Source organism: Mandrillus leucophaeus, unplaced genomic scaffold (genome assembly GCF_000951045.1).
Source record: "Mandrillus leucophaeus isolate KB7577 unplaced genomic scaffold, Mleu.le_1.0 Scaffold208, whole genome shotgun sequence".
NCBI lineage: Eukaryota > Metazoa > Chordata > Mammalia > Primates > Cercopithecidae > Mandrillus > Mandrillus leucophaeus.
Window position 1 is genome coordinate 3,171,909 of NW_012102121.1, and position 15,004 is coordinate 3,186,912.

General features: G+C 40.9%; 1 protein-coding gene across 1 annotated transcript in view; it reads left to right on the forward strand.

Moving 5' to 3' along the window:
• The window catches only part of LOC105539700 (phospholipid-transporting ATPase FetA-like), a 113,340-nt gene that overhangs the window by 44,309 nt on the left and 54,027 nt on the right, over positions 1-15,004 (forward strand). Inside the window, exons 6-11 of the mRNA XM_011980109.1 lie at positions 2,282-2,343; positions 5,973-6,045; positions 6,413-6,483; positions 7,999-8,081; positions 8,827-8,985; positions 11,082-11,170. Coding sequence (XP_011835499.1) covers positions 2,282-2,343; positions 5,973-6,045; positions 6,413-6,483; positions 7,999-8,081; positions 8,827-8,985; positions 11,082-11,170 — 537 coding nt within the window. The remainder of the gene's footprint in view (positions 1-2,281; positions 2,344-5,972; positions 6,046-6,412; positions 6,484-7,998; positions 8,082-8,826; positions 8,986-11,081; positions 11,171-15,004) is intronic.

A 15,004-nucleotide genomic window follows, 5' to 3' on the forward strand; every position in this document is an offset into this window, starting at 1 on the left:
AAGGGGAGCTCCTCATCATGGCTGCATTGCCACAGTTCAGCATGACCATAGGGGGCTACAGATTCTTCACCCCAACCACAACTCCAACTCTATTCCTCCTTCTTGTCCCAGCCTCCCTGACATAAAATCAACATGTGGGAGTGCTAAAGAAGGTTTAGGATGGTTTAGAATATGAGTGCCAGCATAAGAACAGGAAGCAGGGCAGGGTAGGCCCAAATTGGGAGAGAGGGACAGATCATCTCACTCCTCCTTGTACTGAAGGGTGTGGGAGAGCATGTAGTTTTTCTGTACCTACTCTTACCCACTCTCCACACCCATTACTTTTCACTGTCAAAGGAGAAATGACTCTTTGCCATCAACACAAAGGTTGTGGGGTTCAGTATAGATAGGTAGCAACTTAGAGCCTTTTATTCTTTTCTCCTCCCTTGGGAAATGTTTGCTTATATTTGGGGGATTATATGAAAGATACAACAGTGGAAAGCAACTAGGATAGTTGGAATTTGTATGAACAAATGGAGGTGAAAATGATGTTGAGGGTGAGGGATGTGGTGGCAGGGGGGAATATATTATCCTTTGAGTTTTCTGACCCAAGATTCTCTCCCTTTCCCTCTCTTAGTTGATTCCCCAGATCTCCTCCTTGACATGGTATACAACTATGACACCCCTGATGGTGGTGCTGTCCATAACAGCCGTGAAAGATGCCATCGACGATCTGGTGAAGTGGCTTCCTCGGCCTCTAGTTCCTCACTGCACCTAGTCAGATTGTGGGCATGAAGGGCTTCCCAGAACTACCTAGTGCTAACAAGAAACCCTGAATGGAAAGAGATATTTTCCTTTCTCCTTTCCTTATCCATCCCAGAGTAATATGCAGTACCTTTAGGCCCAAGATTGGTGGTCTATGTATGGCCAGAAAAGGGCAAAACAAGGTCTTTCTCTGTCTTCCTACTACCACCACTTTTAGCCCCTCTCCCAAGCCTCCTTCCATCTTTAATACCCTACTCTTTCTTTACTCCTCTCTTAGTTTTTTCTAGCTTTGTTCTCATCGTTTTTCCTCTGCTCCTCCTCCCACTCTATATTCCCTATCCCTTCATCCATCTGCCCCTGCTTCATCTCTCCTATTCTTTCTCTTTCTTGTTATGTCTCCACATTTCCTGTCTCCTCTGCAACTCTATTTTCCTTTCCAACTTTCAATTCTATTAAGTGTGCACAGCTAGGAACCCTCTGTCCCGGCCTTGAAAGAGAAACTAGCTGACAGTGAGTGCTGCATGGCTTCCTCTTTGCCTCTTACAGCAGGCCTAGCATAGAGGGGTAAGAGTAAGGACCCAGTACCATGCCTACTAGTGGGATTTGGAAAGCCAGTCCTATAGACCTGCTTGCAGTTTCCCTAAGAGGGTCTTTCTGATTTTGCCAGAATAGATTTTTAGCCTAGTTTGAGAACACCTTGTTTCCTCAGCACTTTATCTCTATAAACCCAGGATTAGCATGTTGTGGTTTACCTTTCAGTCACAACTTTGATGTATAAAAATATAACTTTATTTCTCTATAACTGAACTCAGTTTAGCTTATAACCAAATGCATACCCCATCTTAACTCTCTCCAATGAGAACCAAAAATTAATTTGCCAATTCACTGTAACCCAGTTACTTCTGGTTTAGAATTCAGTCTCTTTATGATAAATATCTGGACAATTTTGAATTCTGACAAATTCAGGATTCTCTCTGCCCCACTCCCAGTCCTACCCTTTACTCAGGGAGTAATCTCAACTGGAAGGAAGAGATTTATGTGAATCCTGGCATCAGGACATAGCCTCTATTTGTTTCCCTTCTATTTGGTCTTTAAATATTGGCCTCTTTCCTCAGCCACTATAGAAGTCTTTGTATGTCGGCCATGGTTGGAGGTAAGGTAGGAGTCTGCTTGAGAATACTCAGCTTTCCCCGCACCTACCCAGGCACATGGGATTCTGTAGCCCTGCGCATCATTTGAATTGTGTCCTCTGCAACTTTTGATATGTTATTCTCATTCCCCCAGGTTTTTTGCTTTTGATATTTAAAACCAAGATTTTGCCTCTTTCTTCTCCCTGGATTCTTTTCCTGCCCTCTCTTCCCAGCTTCCCAGAGATAATCAACCTCTTGGCCTGGTTTTAAGGAAAGAAGGGCTTGGGATGGGAGAAAAGGAGAATTACAAAGAAGAGAACTACATTGTGTAATATTTCAAAATGTTAATCTTCCATATGCAGTTTGTTATAGGTCTATTTCTTGAACATTTTCTTGTGTGATTTTAGAAGAGGCATCAAAGTGACAATCGAGTCAACAACCTGCCTGTTCTGTTACTGGTGAATGGCAAGTAAGTTCTTCTAGGGAAGCTAGTTTAGGTAGAATCAGTCCTGAGAAAGGGTTGGGCTTAGTTCAGGACACTGAAAAGAACCTCAGACAGAGAAATAATTTGTTTCTAGATCTAGCATGCCCTGAATTTGTCATGTCACCTCAGATAACGGTGTGGGCCTCATTTTTCTTTTCTATAAAATAGAAATAATATTCTCTACCTTAGAGGGTGCTTGTGAAAATAGAAATAAAATAATATATATTAAAGTCATCAATATTTTATGGTATTACTATGCAAGTGATATTATTAGTGTGATAGTTAGCATGGAAACATCTGTCTTTAGAACATTAATGGATTCTGACATGGTTTTTGTCCATTCTACTATAGCCTTTGGTCAGGTCATCTTTTCTGTTAGCAATCCAAACAGAATATTGAAGTTGGCCCCACTGCTGTAGTGTTTGGTCATAGCTATCTAAAGTGTTGCAGGAATGGAAAAAGAAAGGCATATTCCTATGTAAGGCAAAATATGAAGACTGTCCTAAGAGGTACAAAAAGTTACTATAGAAATTAATAAAAAATAAGCAATTATAACTGGTTAAAGGAATCAAGGAAGACTTTCTGGAAGCGGTGTGGTGTTTGTACTAGGCCTTAAGGGAAGCGGAAGAATTCGACAAGTAGAACTGTGTGAAAGGAAAAGGGACCAGTGTGAGCAGAAGCATGATTGCAAGAAAGTGCAAACCTGAAGGAGTTCAGGATTGAGGTCCAGCCTTTATTATGGTGGCCTTATCGAACACGCAATAGCTGTAGTATTTATCATATAATTCTATCATCTCAAGAGCTTGGGCAGCTAATCCTGTTGTATATTGTGTCTGCGGATTCTTACTCATGATGGATTGTTTCCTCAAGAGTTTTGACCTGTTGAAATGTCCCATAAGATACCACCAAAAAAGTCAGTTGTAGTTAAAAAGAAAAGAAGGGAAATAGAAATAAAAAGAAAAGAAAAGACAAAACTGAATATATTAAGAATTGCTGACCAAAAGGATTTAGTCAAATCAACTCACCCAAGTAGCTTGAGCACTTGGGTTTTATAAGATTATTGAAGAATTTTTCATAGAGGGATTTTAAGGTGGGATTTAACAGACAAGACCCTGGTTAGACTCTGTAAGCTACCGAGTAACTGATTAGTTTAATATGCAGAGGTGAGGTTGGTTGTGGAAATAGTCTACGTTCCAGAAAACAGCTTTCTTTTTCTAGAACACATGGGTCTAAACAGAGCTGCTATTTTAAACGTTTGTCTGTTTTATAAGTTGTAATTTTTGTCATTTTTCATTTCTCAATAATTTTGTTTACAAACACATCGTTAGTAGAACCTTCTTTAAGGGAATTCTGTGTGGCTGGAGGTGAGGTTGTATCCCTTTATAAGGGTTTGTGTTTGTTTCTGCCAGTTGACTCAAGGGTATTACCTGCTGATACCTAATTTGAAAGAAGTATAAATTTGAGCCCCATCCAATATGAGGTTACAGATTTTCAGGGAAGAGTCCTCCACTCACTAACGCCCGCAACCCTCCAGACTAAGATAGACAAACTTTCTTGCCAGCGAGCCAATGTTTTTTTAGATCGCTCTTTCACTAATGGTGTTGTCCTTCAAGGGTCCTGACTTTATGAGAAATTCTTAGTTTTAACTCACTGACTCTCAAAATCATAAGGCTTTATCTCTTGTCCCTCTGGTGGGAGAAACTGAAATTCAAATTATTAGATTATTAAAACTGGCAATCCTTCCCCAACCCAGGGCAAGAACAGCTTCAGAACATGCTTACTGTTTTGGATTACAAGATTAAGTATTTTAAATCAGTAAGGAATGTCTTCACCTCTCCCAAATCTGGGACACGTGATTGTTATAATGTCCAGGAACAAACTGGTAATAGTTTGGCAGCTCCTTATGTAAGAAATTATAAATTTTTATATCTCCAGGAGAAGCCAGAATGTGACAGCACTTGTTCCTCTTTATGTTTTACTGGTGACAACCATGGAAGATAGAATGCCAGCGTAATAGTGAATGTCAAGTCAAGACAAAACACCCAGACGTCTGTCTCCAAGGCTTGTAGCTACTGCTCTACAGTACTGTCAGAAAAGTATTTAAAAGAAACAGTGGATTTATATAAAAGGACTTTTTTTGGAAAAGTTGGCCCTCCTCAAAGCAGCTGTCTTCTTAGGAAAGGTGTTCTAGGAATACCCATGCCTATGCGTAGCTGGCAAAGTGGTGATGTATGTCATGCCCTGAAGATAACAATCCTGCATTCAGAGACAAAACAGACAGTGTCCTGTAGACTCTTTTTCCCGCTCTTTGGGTGCTTGGTATAATATAACTGTTGCAAGGATATAGCTCATGTTTCCAAAATGCTTGCGGCAATATGTACATTCTTCTTAGTCTTTTCTCAGGGAGGAAGGATTTATGGACCCTGTTTATTTGGGGAAATTGAGGTTGGAAAAAAAAAAAAAAGAGGAGGGCAGCAAACCACTATTATTGTAGAATCTGCTCATACTGCCAGGCTGCCTTTTATGGAAAGTAGGGATGTGAGGATCAAAGATAATCTAATTTTAACATAAGTAGATAAAGGCCGGGCGCAGTGGCTCACACCTGTAATCCCAGCACTTTGGGAGGCCGAGGCAGGCGGATCATGAGGTCAGGAGTTTGAGACCAGCCTGGCCAATATGGTGAAACCTCGTCTCTACTAAAAATACAAAAACTAGCCAGGCGTAGTGACCCAAGCCTGTAGTCCCAGTTATTCGGGAGGCTGAGGCAGAAGAATCGCTTGAACCTGGGAGGCGGAGGGTGCAGTGAGCCGAGATCATGCCACTGTACTCCAGCCTGGGAGACAGAGTGAGACTCTGTCTCAAAACAAAACAAAACAAAAGTAGAAAAAATTGATGTGACCTTATGATAGAACACATTTAAGTTATCAAAAAGAATGAGCTACATCTTCTATAAATGCTCTCCAAGATGGACTGTTAAATGAAAAATGCAAAGTGCAGAAAATTATGTATCTGGTGTGTGACTTTTAAATGTGATTTACATGTGTGTTATATGTGATTACATGGATTGATATTTTCTAGAAATAAATATAAAAATATTATTAACAGTGGCTATCCTTGGGGAGCAAAACTAAAGACTGGTAACAGAGAAGACTTTAATATTTTCCTTTTACACGCTTTACCATTGGAATTATTTTACTTTAAAAGCCTTTTTTTTTTTTTTTTTTTTTAATATTTTTGAGGAAGGGCCTTGCTGTATTGCTCGGGTGGTCTTGAACTGCTGGCCTCAAGCAGTCCTCCCAACTCAGCCTCCCAAAGTGCTAGGATTACAGGAATGAGCCACCACACCTGGCTAAAAAAAATAAAAATAAAAATAAAATAAATGTATGTGCATGTATGTCTGCAGATACGTTTGTAGGGCTTTAGAACCCTTATAGCCTGAAGTCAAGAGAAATGGGTCCCACTCTTGATTGCAGCAAGGATGCATCACAGACCAGTTTGAGCCTTGTCTTTATTCCTTTCAGCCTTTTTTGGAGGTTGGGGAAATCATCTTGATTGTCAAAGCAGAGCTTTGGGGAAATTCTCAGAGCAGATATTCAAAGGTTATTTTCTTATAGGATGAAGGAGGACAAATGGATGAATGTTCAAGTGGGAGATATAATAAAACTAGAAAATAATCAACCTGTCACGGTGAGTACCTCTTTTGGCTGTGACTTGTTCTTTTTTGGATTGAGTGGGTAACCAGGGACTCTTGGAGCACTTCTGCTACCACTCCTTTTGATGACCTTCGTTGCCTCATTTTGCATCAGAAATCAATAGCTCTTGCAGTAAGAAGCTTGTCCTTGCCTATTTCTCACTTTAGTTACAGGGAAAGTGTGAGTAGCTTTGGGAGAGGGTGTATGATAGCAGTGATAGATCCTAGACAAAGAAAGTAAATCAGTGTCTGTAAAATGCTTAGGGTGAACATCTGTTCCTAAAGTGACTGCTTTTGTCACACTATAATGTTAAGAGCCCACCTTCCTGCTTTCCTGACTTTCTTTGACTTTTCTGACCACAGGCAGATATGCTATTACTCTCTAGCAGTGAGCCATATAGTCTGACATACATAGAGACAGCAGACCTGGATGGGTAAGTGTTCCCTGCTGACGCTCCATTAAGATGATTTAGCCAGCTTAGAGTGGTCTCTCACTGAGGGGTAGCATTAGGCAGGGAATTAATTTTATTCTCAGATGGAATATTGAATATATGAGCCAGAGAGCCTAGAAATATCCAGATAAGAGAGATGGACACCACATCCTTGGGACCCTCAAGTCTAAGACTGAGCTCTTGACAGGAACAATTGAGCATTCACTGGGCACAGAATAGGGCAAATAAACCCCACATTCTCCATCTCTAAATTAGAGACACTCTGGCCATATTCTATAATGCTGAGTAGCGGGAAAGAGGATAACAAAACTGTAACATTTCAGAGTACAGTTTCAAAGTTTCCAAGGGAAAAATTTTGAATATAAAAGTATCTATTCACTGATAAAATACCATGTTCTATAAAGGATTTAAGGTAGAAATTTATTAACATCCAAAAGCTAAGGTCTTAAGAGGATACAGCCATCTGCAGAAAGCTTCTCCTGGGAGTTTTGTATTGATCTTCATTCCTACAACTGTACTTCTTGATGCACACAATTTTTTGAAACATGGATTCCATTTTTCTTTTTGTCTATGCATTCCAGCAAGCAGTTACTTAAGAGCCTGTCATGGGCCCCATAAATATTTATGAGGTGTGGAGTATGTTTCCTTGGAGGTATGTGCAAGTTTTTACCAGGATCTGCTCCTTATTCTTTTTTAAAAATTTTAATTTAATTTAAAAAATAGAGACAGGGTCTCACTGTGTTGTCCAGGCTGGCATTGAACTCCTGAGCTCAAGTGATCCTCCCACTTCTGCCTGCCAAAGTGCTAGGATCACAGGCATGAGCGACCATGCCTGGCCAAACTCCTTGTTGTTTGTTTATTTTGTTTTTGTTTTTGTTTTTTTGAGACGGAGTCTCACTCTGTTGCCCAGGCTGGAGTACAGTGGCGCAATCTTGGCTCACTGCAAGCTCCACCTCCTGGGTTCACGCCATTCTCCTGCCTCAGCCTCCCAAGTAGCTGGGACTACAGGCGCCCGCCACCACACCCAGCTAATTTTTTGTATTTTTAGTAGAGATGGGGTTTCATCGTGTTAGCCAGGATGGTTTTGATCTCCTGACTTCGTGATCCGCCCGTCCCAGCCTCCCAAAGTACTGGGATTACAGGCATACTCCTTATTCTTGAAGGGAGCAGATACTATCTCCAGGTTATTTACAATGTTTCTTCAGCCTCTAGAGCACCTGACCAGCTAGATCTCATGAGTCAAGTAGTGGCAGTGTGTTGCAGGGAGTCAGAGGAAAGAGATGGGAGTGAATGGCTAACACTCAGCTTCCTTGAAGAGCCATCTCACCTCAATACTGAGAGAGGAGCAGTGGGAGTGACTTTTACAGCTCAGACTCAAAGCCCAGGCTTTACTGGTAACATCTATTTTCTAAAACCCCATGAAAAAGTAGGAGATACTGCACCTGTGCAACAGTTCTGTTTGTGTCCTGTACTCTGGTCACTTGTCTTTTACTCTAGTGAAACCAACCTGAAAGTGAAGCAGGCCATCTCAGTTACCAGTGACATGGAAGATCACCTGGAGCTTCTGTCTGCCTTTAATGGTGAGTTAGGAAATGGGTTTTCCTACCTAAATTTTCATCAGTAGAGGACTGGTTAAATAAAGTATGCTACATCCATAGTGATTTCTATACAACTTATTACAACAATATGCAAGTTGATATTTATTGAAAAATAAAAAATACAACATGTAATTAAAAGAAAAATACAATTTATAAAAGACTGCATGCTGTATATAACATAAACCTGTTTTTGGAAACATGGGTATGTTTATGAGTACTTATATAGAAAAAACATAGAAGGATGTACTTCAAAAGGTAAATAGCACTTTTCTCAAGACACTGAATGAATTTTACTTCCTTCTTTACCATTTTAGTATTACTTAAACACTTACAAAGGGCATATTTACTTTACTAATCAGGAAAAGGTCAAATTGTTTCCATTTTGAAAAAAATACTAGGTTCGCTTTAAGTCATTTTTGAGTTTCTTCAGATTTGGAGCTCATATGATCTGGCAGTACTGATGTCACCATCATGTGGGGTTTTCTCTCTGTCTGGATGATCCATGTCACATACAGAGTTATTCTTCTTTAGTGCTGAGAAAACCTTTGTCTGCCTTTCTTGAAGGAGCTGGTGAGAAATGCACAGTAACTGAAAGAGGCTAGGAAAAAGATGTGTATGTATTTTGAAAGAAGGATTTTATTTCCTCCTTTCTATTAAGTCTCCTTCCGTCCTTAGGAAAAGCCTAAGATTACAGATGCAGAACTCTTATACCTTCATTTTTCTGCAGGAGAAGTGAGATGTGAGGCTCCCAATAACAAACTGGACAGATTCTCAGGAATACTGACCTATAAAGGGAAAAACTACTTCCTGGACCATGACAAGCTGCTACTCCGAGGCTGCATCATCAGGAATACAGACTGGTGCTATGGCTTGGTGATCTACACTGGTGCGTTTCCCTTGGCCCCCAGACTAAATTCCATTCATGGCTGAGCTATGGTACTTAGTTTTCAGGATATGGATATGACACTTGGATATATATCAGAACACTATGGCTTTGAGATAGATAGGTGGGTGGGTGGATGGATGGATGGATGGATGGATGGATGGATGGATGGATGGACGGGAGATTTGTGGGAAAAAAACCTTGTTTCTGAGGGGGAAAAAAGTGACTTCTGTTTCCAAGCAATGAAATTCCAACATATCGGTTCTACCTTTGTTAGAGGAAAGCATTGCGTTCCAAAACCACAGGGCACTCATGAGTCTCTTTGACCAGATCTGGACACAGGAGAGGGTATACATACAGAGGAAGTACAATAGAATTACCACGTGAAGGGGGAGAGTATACATGTGAACTATTCCCATGAAGAGAGGATGGATACAATGCTTATTACAGAGAAAAATATAATGTAAAAAGTTCATGCCAGAGAAAAGTCACATATGGATCATTAATAGTGGCCCCTCTTGAGATGTCATTTAGAACCACAATTCATTATATTTAGTAAGAGATTTTCTTGGGTTATGATGTGGTTCAGGAAAATGGAGGAAGCCTCTGTGCTACCCCAGTCCCTCAGTGACAACAACCATAGTAGGAAATATCAAGAAAGATTTACCACAGTGAATATTATTCAACTCAGATTCCCAGAGCTCCCCTTCTAGAGCATCTACTCCTAGACATGAGTCTTCTACACTCCTTGCTTCTGTGAAAACTAATGAGACCAAATCCCTAGGGAGAAGCTTAAGAGTCTAGGGAGGCCCTGGTGGAACTTCTTTCATTGGTTCTTGATTTAGAGTGGCAATGACGAGGCTACCTAATTCCCAAACTCAAAAGACTTAAATTAGACTTATTTTCTTCACTGTATATACTTCAGCAACTACTCACACACAATTGCCACTCATAAAAAGTTCATTTTTCAGCAAAATGTTTTTCTTTCCTGAAAGCAGTAACAGTGAGGCTGCCAACCAGCACAAATGTAGTTAAGTTTTCCCAAGGTTGGTTACATTGTAGTATCTTTGGGAAGCTCTGAGCAGAGACTAATGCCACCTAAAAGCATTTTGAGGTATTTGTATGGAATTGAGTTGCTGTTCCTGCTACATGATGTCCAAGTTCTATGATGATTTCTACCTTCTTCCTGAAGCCTCGGGCAAGTCAGTCTAAGGACCCTTAGAAGATATGGTACCTGTAGCTTCCAGGCTGTAAGCCAAACTTCTCATGTCTTGAAGCCCTTTGAGGAATGTTTAAGAGGAAAGAATGGCATAGCTTATGCTCTGCACTCCCACTGTTTGTCCACATATCAGAGATGTCCCAGCTCCCCGTGTGTAAACATTGATGAAATTCCTTTATCTGTCCTTTATCAGAACACATGTTGGAATAATGGTCAGATGGCGAAAGGCCAGAAAAATTGCTGCTTACAGTTTCTTCTAAACCTCTTACATTTTCTCTGGAGCCATAGCTCAAGTTAGTAATTTCCAGCTCTAGTCCCATTGGCCATTAAAAGCTCCTTACTTCTGCGTACCATCTGCCCTGTCGTGAAGAAACATGGAATCTCTGTCTCTCAGCTCCAGAGGAGTCTCAGCTTCCCTGCTTCCACCTCAGAAGAAATCACTGCCATTGCCTTTTTGTTTCTTCCATTCCCAGTTAGAAACTTTCAATATAGCCTGAGCCAGCAGTGGGCTTCCTCAAAAGATGATGGGGATCTCTTTATCAGAAAATTTTTTCCCTAAGCTAAATAAACCAGATGGTGATAAGAGAGAAGCTTGCGACTCCTCTTCTAATTTAACTCATCCATGAAAGTTGAGACTGTCTGAGGAGCTACAAAGAGAGGGATCTGCATGAGTGTACTTTAAAGAAGTCATTGGAACTATCCTTAGAAAAAATTTTCCGTTTTTTGAGTTATTGAAAACTGTGAGCCCTTCTCTAGGACTTTATCCTCTAGCATTGGAAAGTGGTTAGGTTAGATTATCATAAAGATACAGTTCAACCAATTCCGAGCCTCTGAGTATGTTCAGTGATTCTAATATCTGGTATCTTCCTGTTTTATTTAGGGCCAGACACCAAATTAATGCAGAACAGTGGAAAGTCCACTTTTAAACGAACACAGATAGACCATCTCATGAATGTCCTTGTACTCTGGGTAAGTTAAATACTTTTTTTTCTTTGTTTCTTTGCAAATAGACATACTTCCCTTCCTTTCACAGAAGAAATGGCATTTCCAGTTCAGAATTTAGCTGTTTGAAAGTCTCAAGCAGTCTTAGGATCCCAGAGATTAAGATCTGAGGCAGAAAAGAACAGACAAGTTACAAGAGAGTCTAGCTTATACCTCTGTTAGAAAGAATAGTCACAAAGTATTTAAAAAGATATTATGCTTTGATTAGTGGTACAAGAATGGATCAAGGACCCAGTTTAGAAATTAAGACATATTTTTATTTTCTTATAATCAGTTTTATTCATGACCACTTTAATAAAACCTTACTTAGACTAATAAAACACCTAATTTAAACTGAAGATTTTCAAACTCTTTTCTTAGAGGAGTCTTAAGGTCTGGTGCAGTGGGAATAGGGGAGATCAAGTGGATATTATTCTAGCCTCCTCATTTTGAAGTTCTTGCTTTAAAAAGAACAACTTCATGTTTATCTATTTTATATAATTTCAGTTGTAAAAATAGAGGGTGTTCTATTAAGAAGTGAAATTTGAAAAGCACTACAATATATAACAATCAGCTTTGATAAGAGATGTTTAAGTTGAAGACTAATAAATAATTTCTGCTATCTGATATAAGCTGACTTTATTCTTCCTAGATATAGACAGATTAATTTCCTCTCTCAAACAGCTTCTTTGCATAGCTGAACAGTTCCTGTAATGCCTACACTTGATCTCATAACTTTTCAATTTATTTTTACTGTATTGTTTAGACTCTGAAAACTCAAAAAATACCTTTTCTTTGTATATTCTTATCATTAATATTTGAATTATGAACTGCCTTTTCTTCTTTATTATGGGAAACATCCCAGATCCTTTTCAAAATCCTTTGGATCTAGCAAAAGGGATTTTAGAAAATTAGGAAGGTTCGTTCAGCTCAAAAACTAGTATTCATTATACTTCTCTTTCTACTATTGAGTAAGTAGTTTTCAGCAGTTGATCAAAGTTCCATTTCCTAGTTTCTTAATGAGGAAGACAATCATGGTCAAGAATTCAGGAAGGTAACATGGGCAAATATGCTTTTGACAACATTAGCAACATATATCATTAGACAGTAGGCTAGGTCATTTAGCCTAGGCTTGTCTTCAAAACAGGATGTCTTCAAATGGGTGTGATGGCCCACACCTGTAATCCCAGCAGGTTGGGAGGCCGAGACAGGAGGATTGTTCAAGCCCAGAAGTTTGAGAGCAGCCTGGGAAACAGCGAGACCCCATCTCTATAAAAAACAACAACAAAACACAAAAACACAGGTGGAACAAGATGGCTGAATAGAAGTCTTTATTAATCACCCCCCCACACCCCCACAGAAACACCAAATTTAACAACTATCCACATATAAAAGTACCTCCATAAGAAACAAAAATGAGGTGAACAATCACAATACCTGGTTTTAACATCATATCACTGAAAGAAGCATTGAAGACAATCTTGAATTACTGATGCCACCATTCCCCCATCTCCTGGTGGCCATGCATGGTGCAAAGAACTTGTAAGCTTTGGGGAGGGAGAGCACAGCAATTGTGGAACCCTGCATTGAACTCAGTGCTGTTCTGTCATAGCAGAAAGCAAAACCAAGTTGAACTCCACTGACACCCACCCATAGAGGGAGCATTTAGACCAACCCTAGCCAGAAGGGAATCGCCCATCCCAGCAGTCAGAACTTCAGTTTTGTCAAGCCTTACCACCTTGGGCGAAAGTGCTCTGGGGTCCTAAATAAGCTTGAAGGCAGTCTAGGCCACAAAGACTACCATTCCTAGGCAAGCCATAATACTTTACTGAACTCAGAGCCAGTAGACATGAGGTGGGGGGGCAGGTGCACACAACCTAGTGAAACACCAGCCAGAGCAGAGAAGGTAATGTTAATGCTACCACTCCCACAACCCCAGGCAGCACAGCTTACAGTAACAAAAGTGACTCCTTTCTTCTGCATGAGGAGATGGAAGAGTAAAGAGGCCTTTGTTTTGCAAATTGGAGACCAGGTCAACCACAGTACCATAGGGCAGTGGACAGAGTCATGAGGCCCCTATTCTAGGCCCTAGCTCCCAGACAGCATATCTAGATATACCCTGGACCAGAAGGGAACCTGCTGTCTTGAAGGGAAGGACCCAGTCCTGGCAGGGTCATCACCTGCTGACTAAAGAGCCCTTGGGCCCTGAAGGACCAGCAGCAGTACCCAGGTAGTACATTATGAGCCTTGGGTGAGACTGTAGAGTGGCAGCATCTAGATGTGCTGGCTTCAGGTGAAACCCAGCACATTCCCAGCCATGGTGACTATGGTGAGAGACTTCTGCTTGGGAAAAGCATAGGGAACGGTAAAAAGGACTTTGTCTTACAGCTTAGGTACCAGCTCAGCCACAGTGGGGTAGAACAGCACGTGGGCCCTTGGTGCCCCTGATTCCAGCCTTGGCTCTTAGATGGCATTTCTGGACCTGCCTTGAGCCAGAGGGTAGCCCACTTCCCTGAAGGGTGAGTCCCAAGACTGACAGTATTCAACACAAGCTGACTAAGCCCTTGGGCCTTAAGTGAACATTGGCAGTAGCCTGGCAGTACCCTCCATAGATCTTTGATGGTGGCCATGGGGACTGGCTCCTCTGCCTGTGGAAATGGGAGGGAAGAGTGGGAAGGACTTTGTCTTATGGTTTGAGGGTCAGGTCAGCCATAGTAGGATAGAATACCAGGTAGACTTCTAAGGTTTTTGACTTCAGTCCCTGGCTCCCAGACTGCATCTCTGGACATGCTGGGGGCTGAGGAAATTCACAGCACTAAAGGAAAGGACATAAGCCTGGCTGGCTTCACCATCTGCTGATTGTGGAACCTTGGGGCTTGAAGTGAACATAGGCAGTAGCCAGGTAGTGGTCACAGCAGGCCTTGGGTGAGACTCAGTGCTGTGCTGACTTCAGGTGTGACTCCAGCACAGTCCCAGTGGTAGTAGCCTCAGAGTTGCTTGTGGCATTCCACACCCAGCTCTAGGTGGCTTGGCACAGAGATAGACTAAATCTGTTAGAGAGAAAAGAAAGAGAACAAGAGTTTCTGCCTGGTAATCCAGAGAATTCTTCCAGATTTATTCAAGACCACCAAGGTGATACTTCTATCAATCTCCAAGAACTGCAGCATTACTGGGTTTTGGGTGCCCTGTAATGCAGATATGGCTTAGATCACAACACCCAAGTCCTTTCAAATACCTGTAAAGCCTTCCCAAGAAAGGTAAAAAGAAGACCAGACTACAGAGACTATAAAAACAATTAATATCTATCTCTTCAATGCCCAGACACCAACAAGCATCCACAAGCATCAAGACCATTCAGGAAAACATGACCTCACCAAACAAACTAAATAAGGCACCAGGGACCAATCATGGAGAAACAGATATGTCACCTTTCAGACAGATAATTCAAAATAGCTGTTTTGAGGAAACGCAAAGAAATTCAAGATAACACAAAGAAGGAATTCAGAATTATATCACGTAAATTTAACAAAGAGGCTGAAATAGTTAAAAAGAAACAGAAATTCTAGAGTTGAAAAATACAATTGACATATTGAAGAATGCATCAGAGTGTTTTAATAGTAGAATTGATCGAGCAGAAGAAAGAATTAGTGAGCTTGAAGACAGGCTATTTGAAGATAAACAGAGAAGATAAAAGAAAAAAAAATGAAGCCCTCATACAAGATCTAGATAATAGCCTTAAAAGGGCAAATCTGGCTGGGTGCAGTGGCTCATGCCTGTAATCCTAGCACTTTGGGAGGCTGAGGTGGGCAGATCACGAGGTCA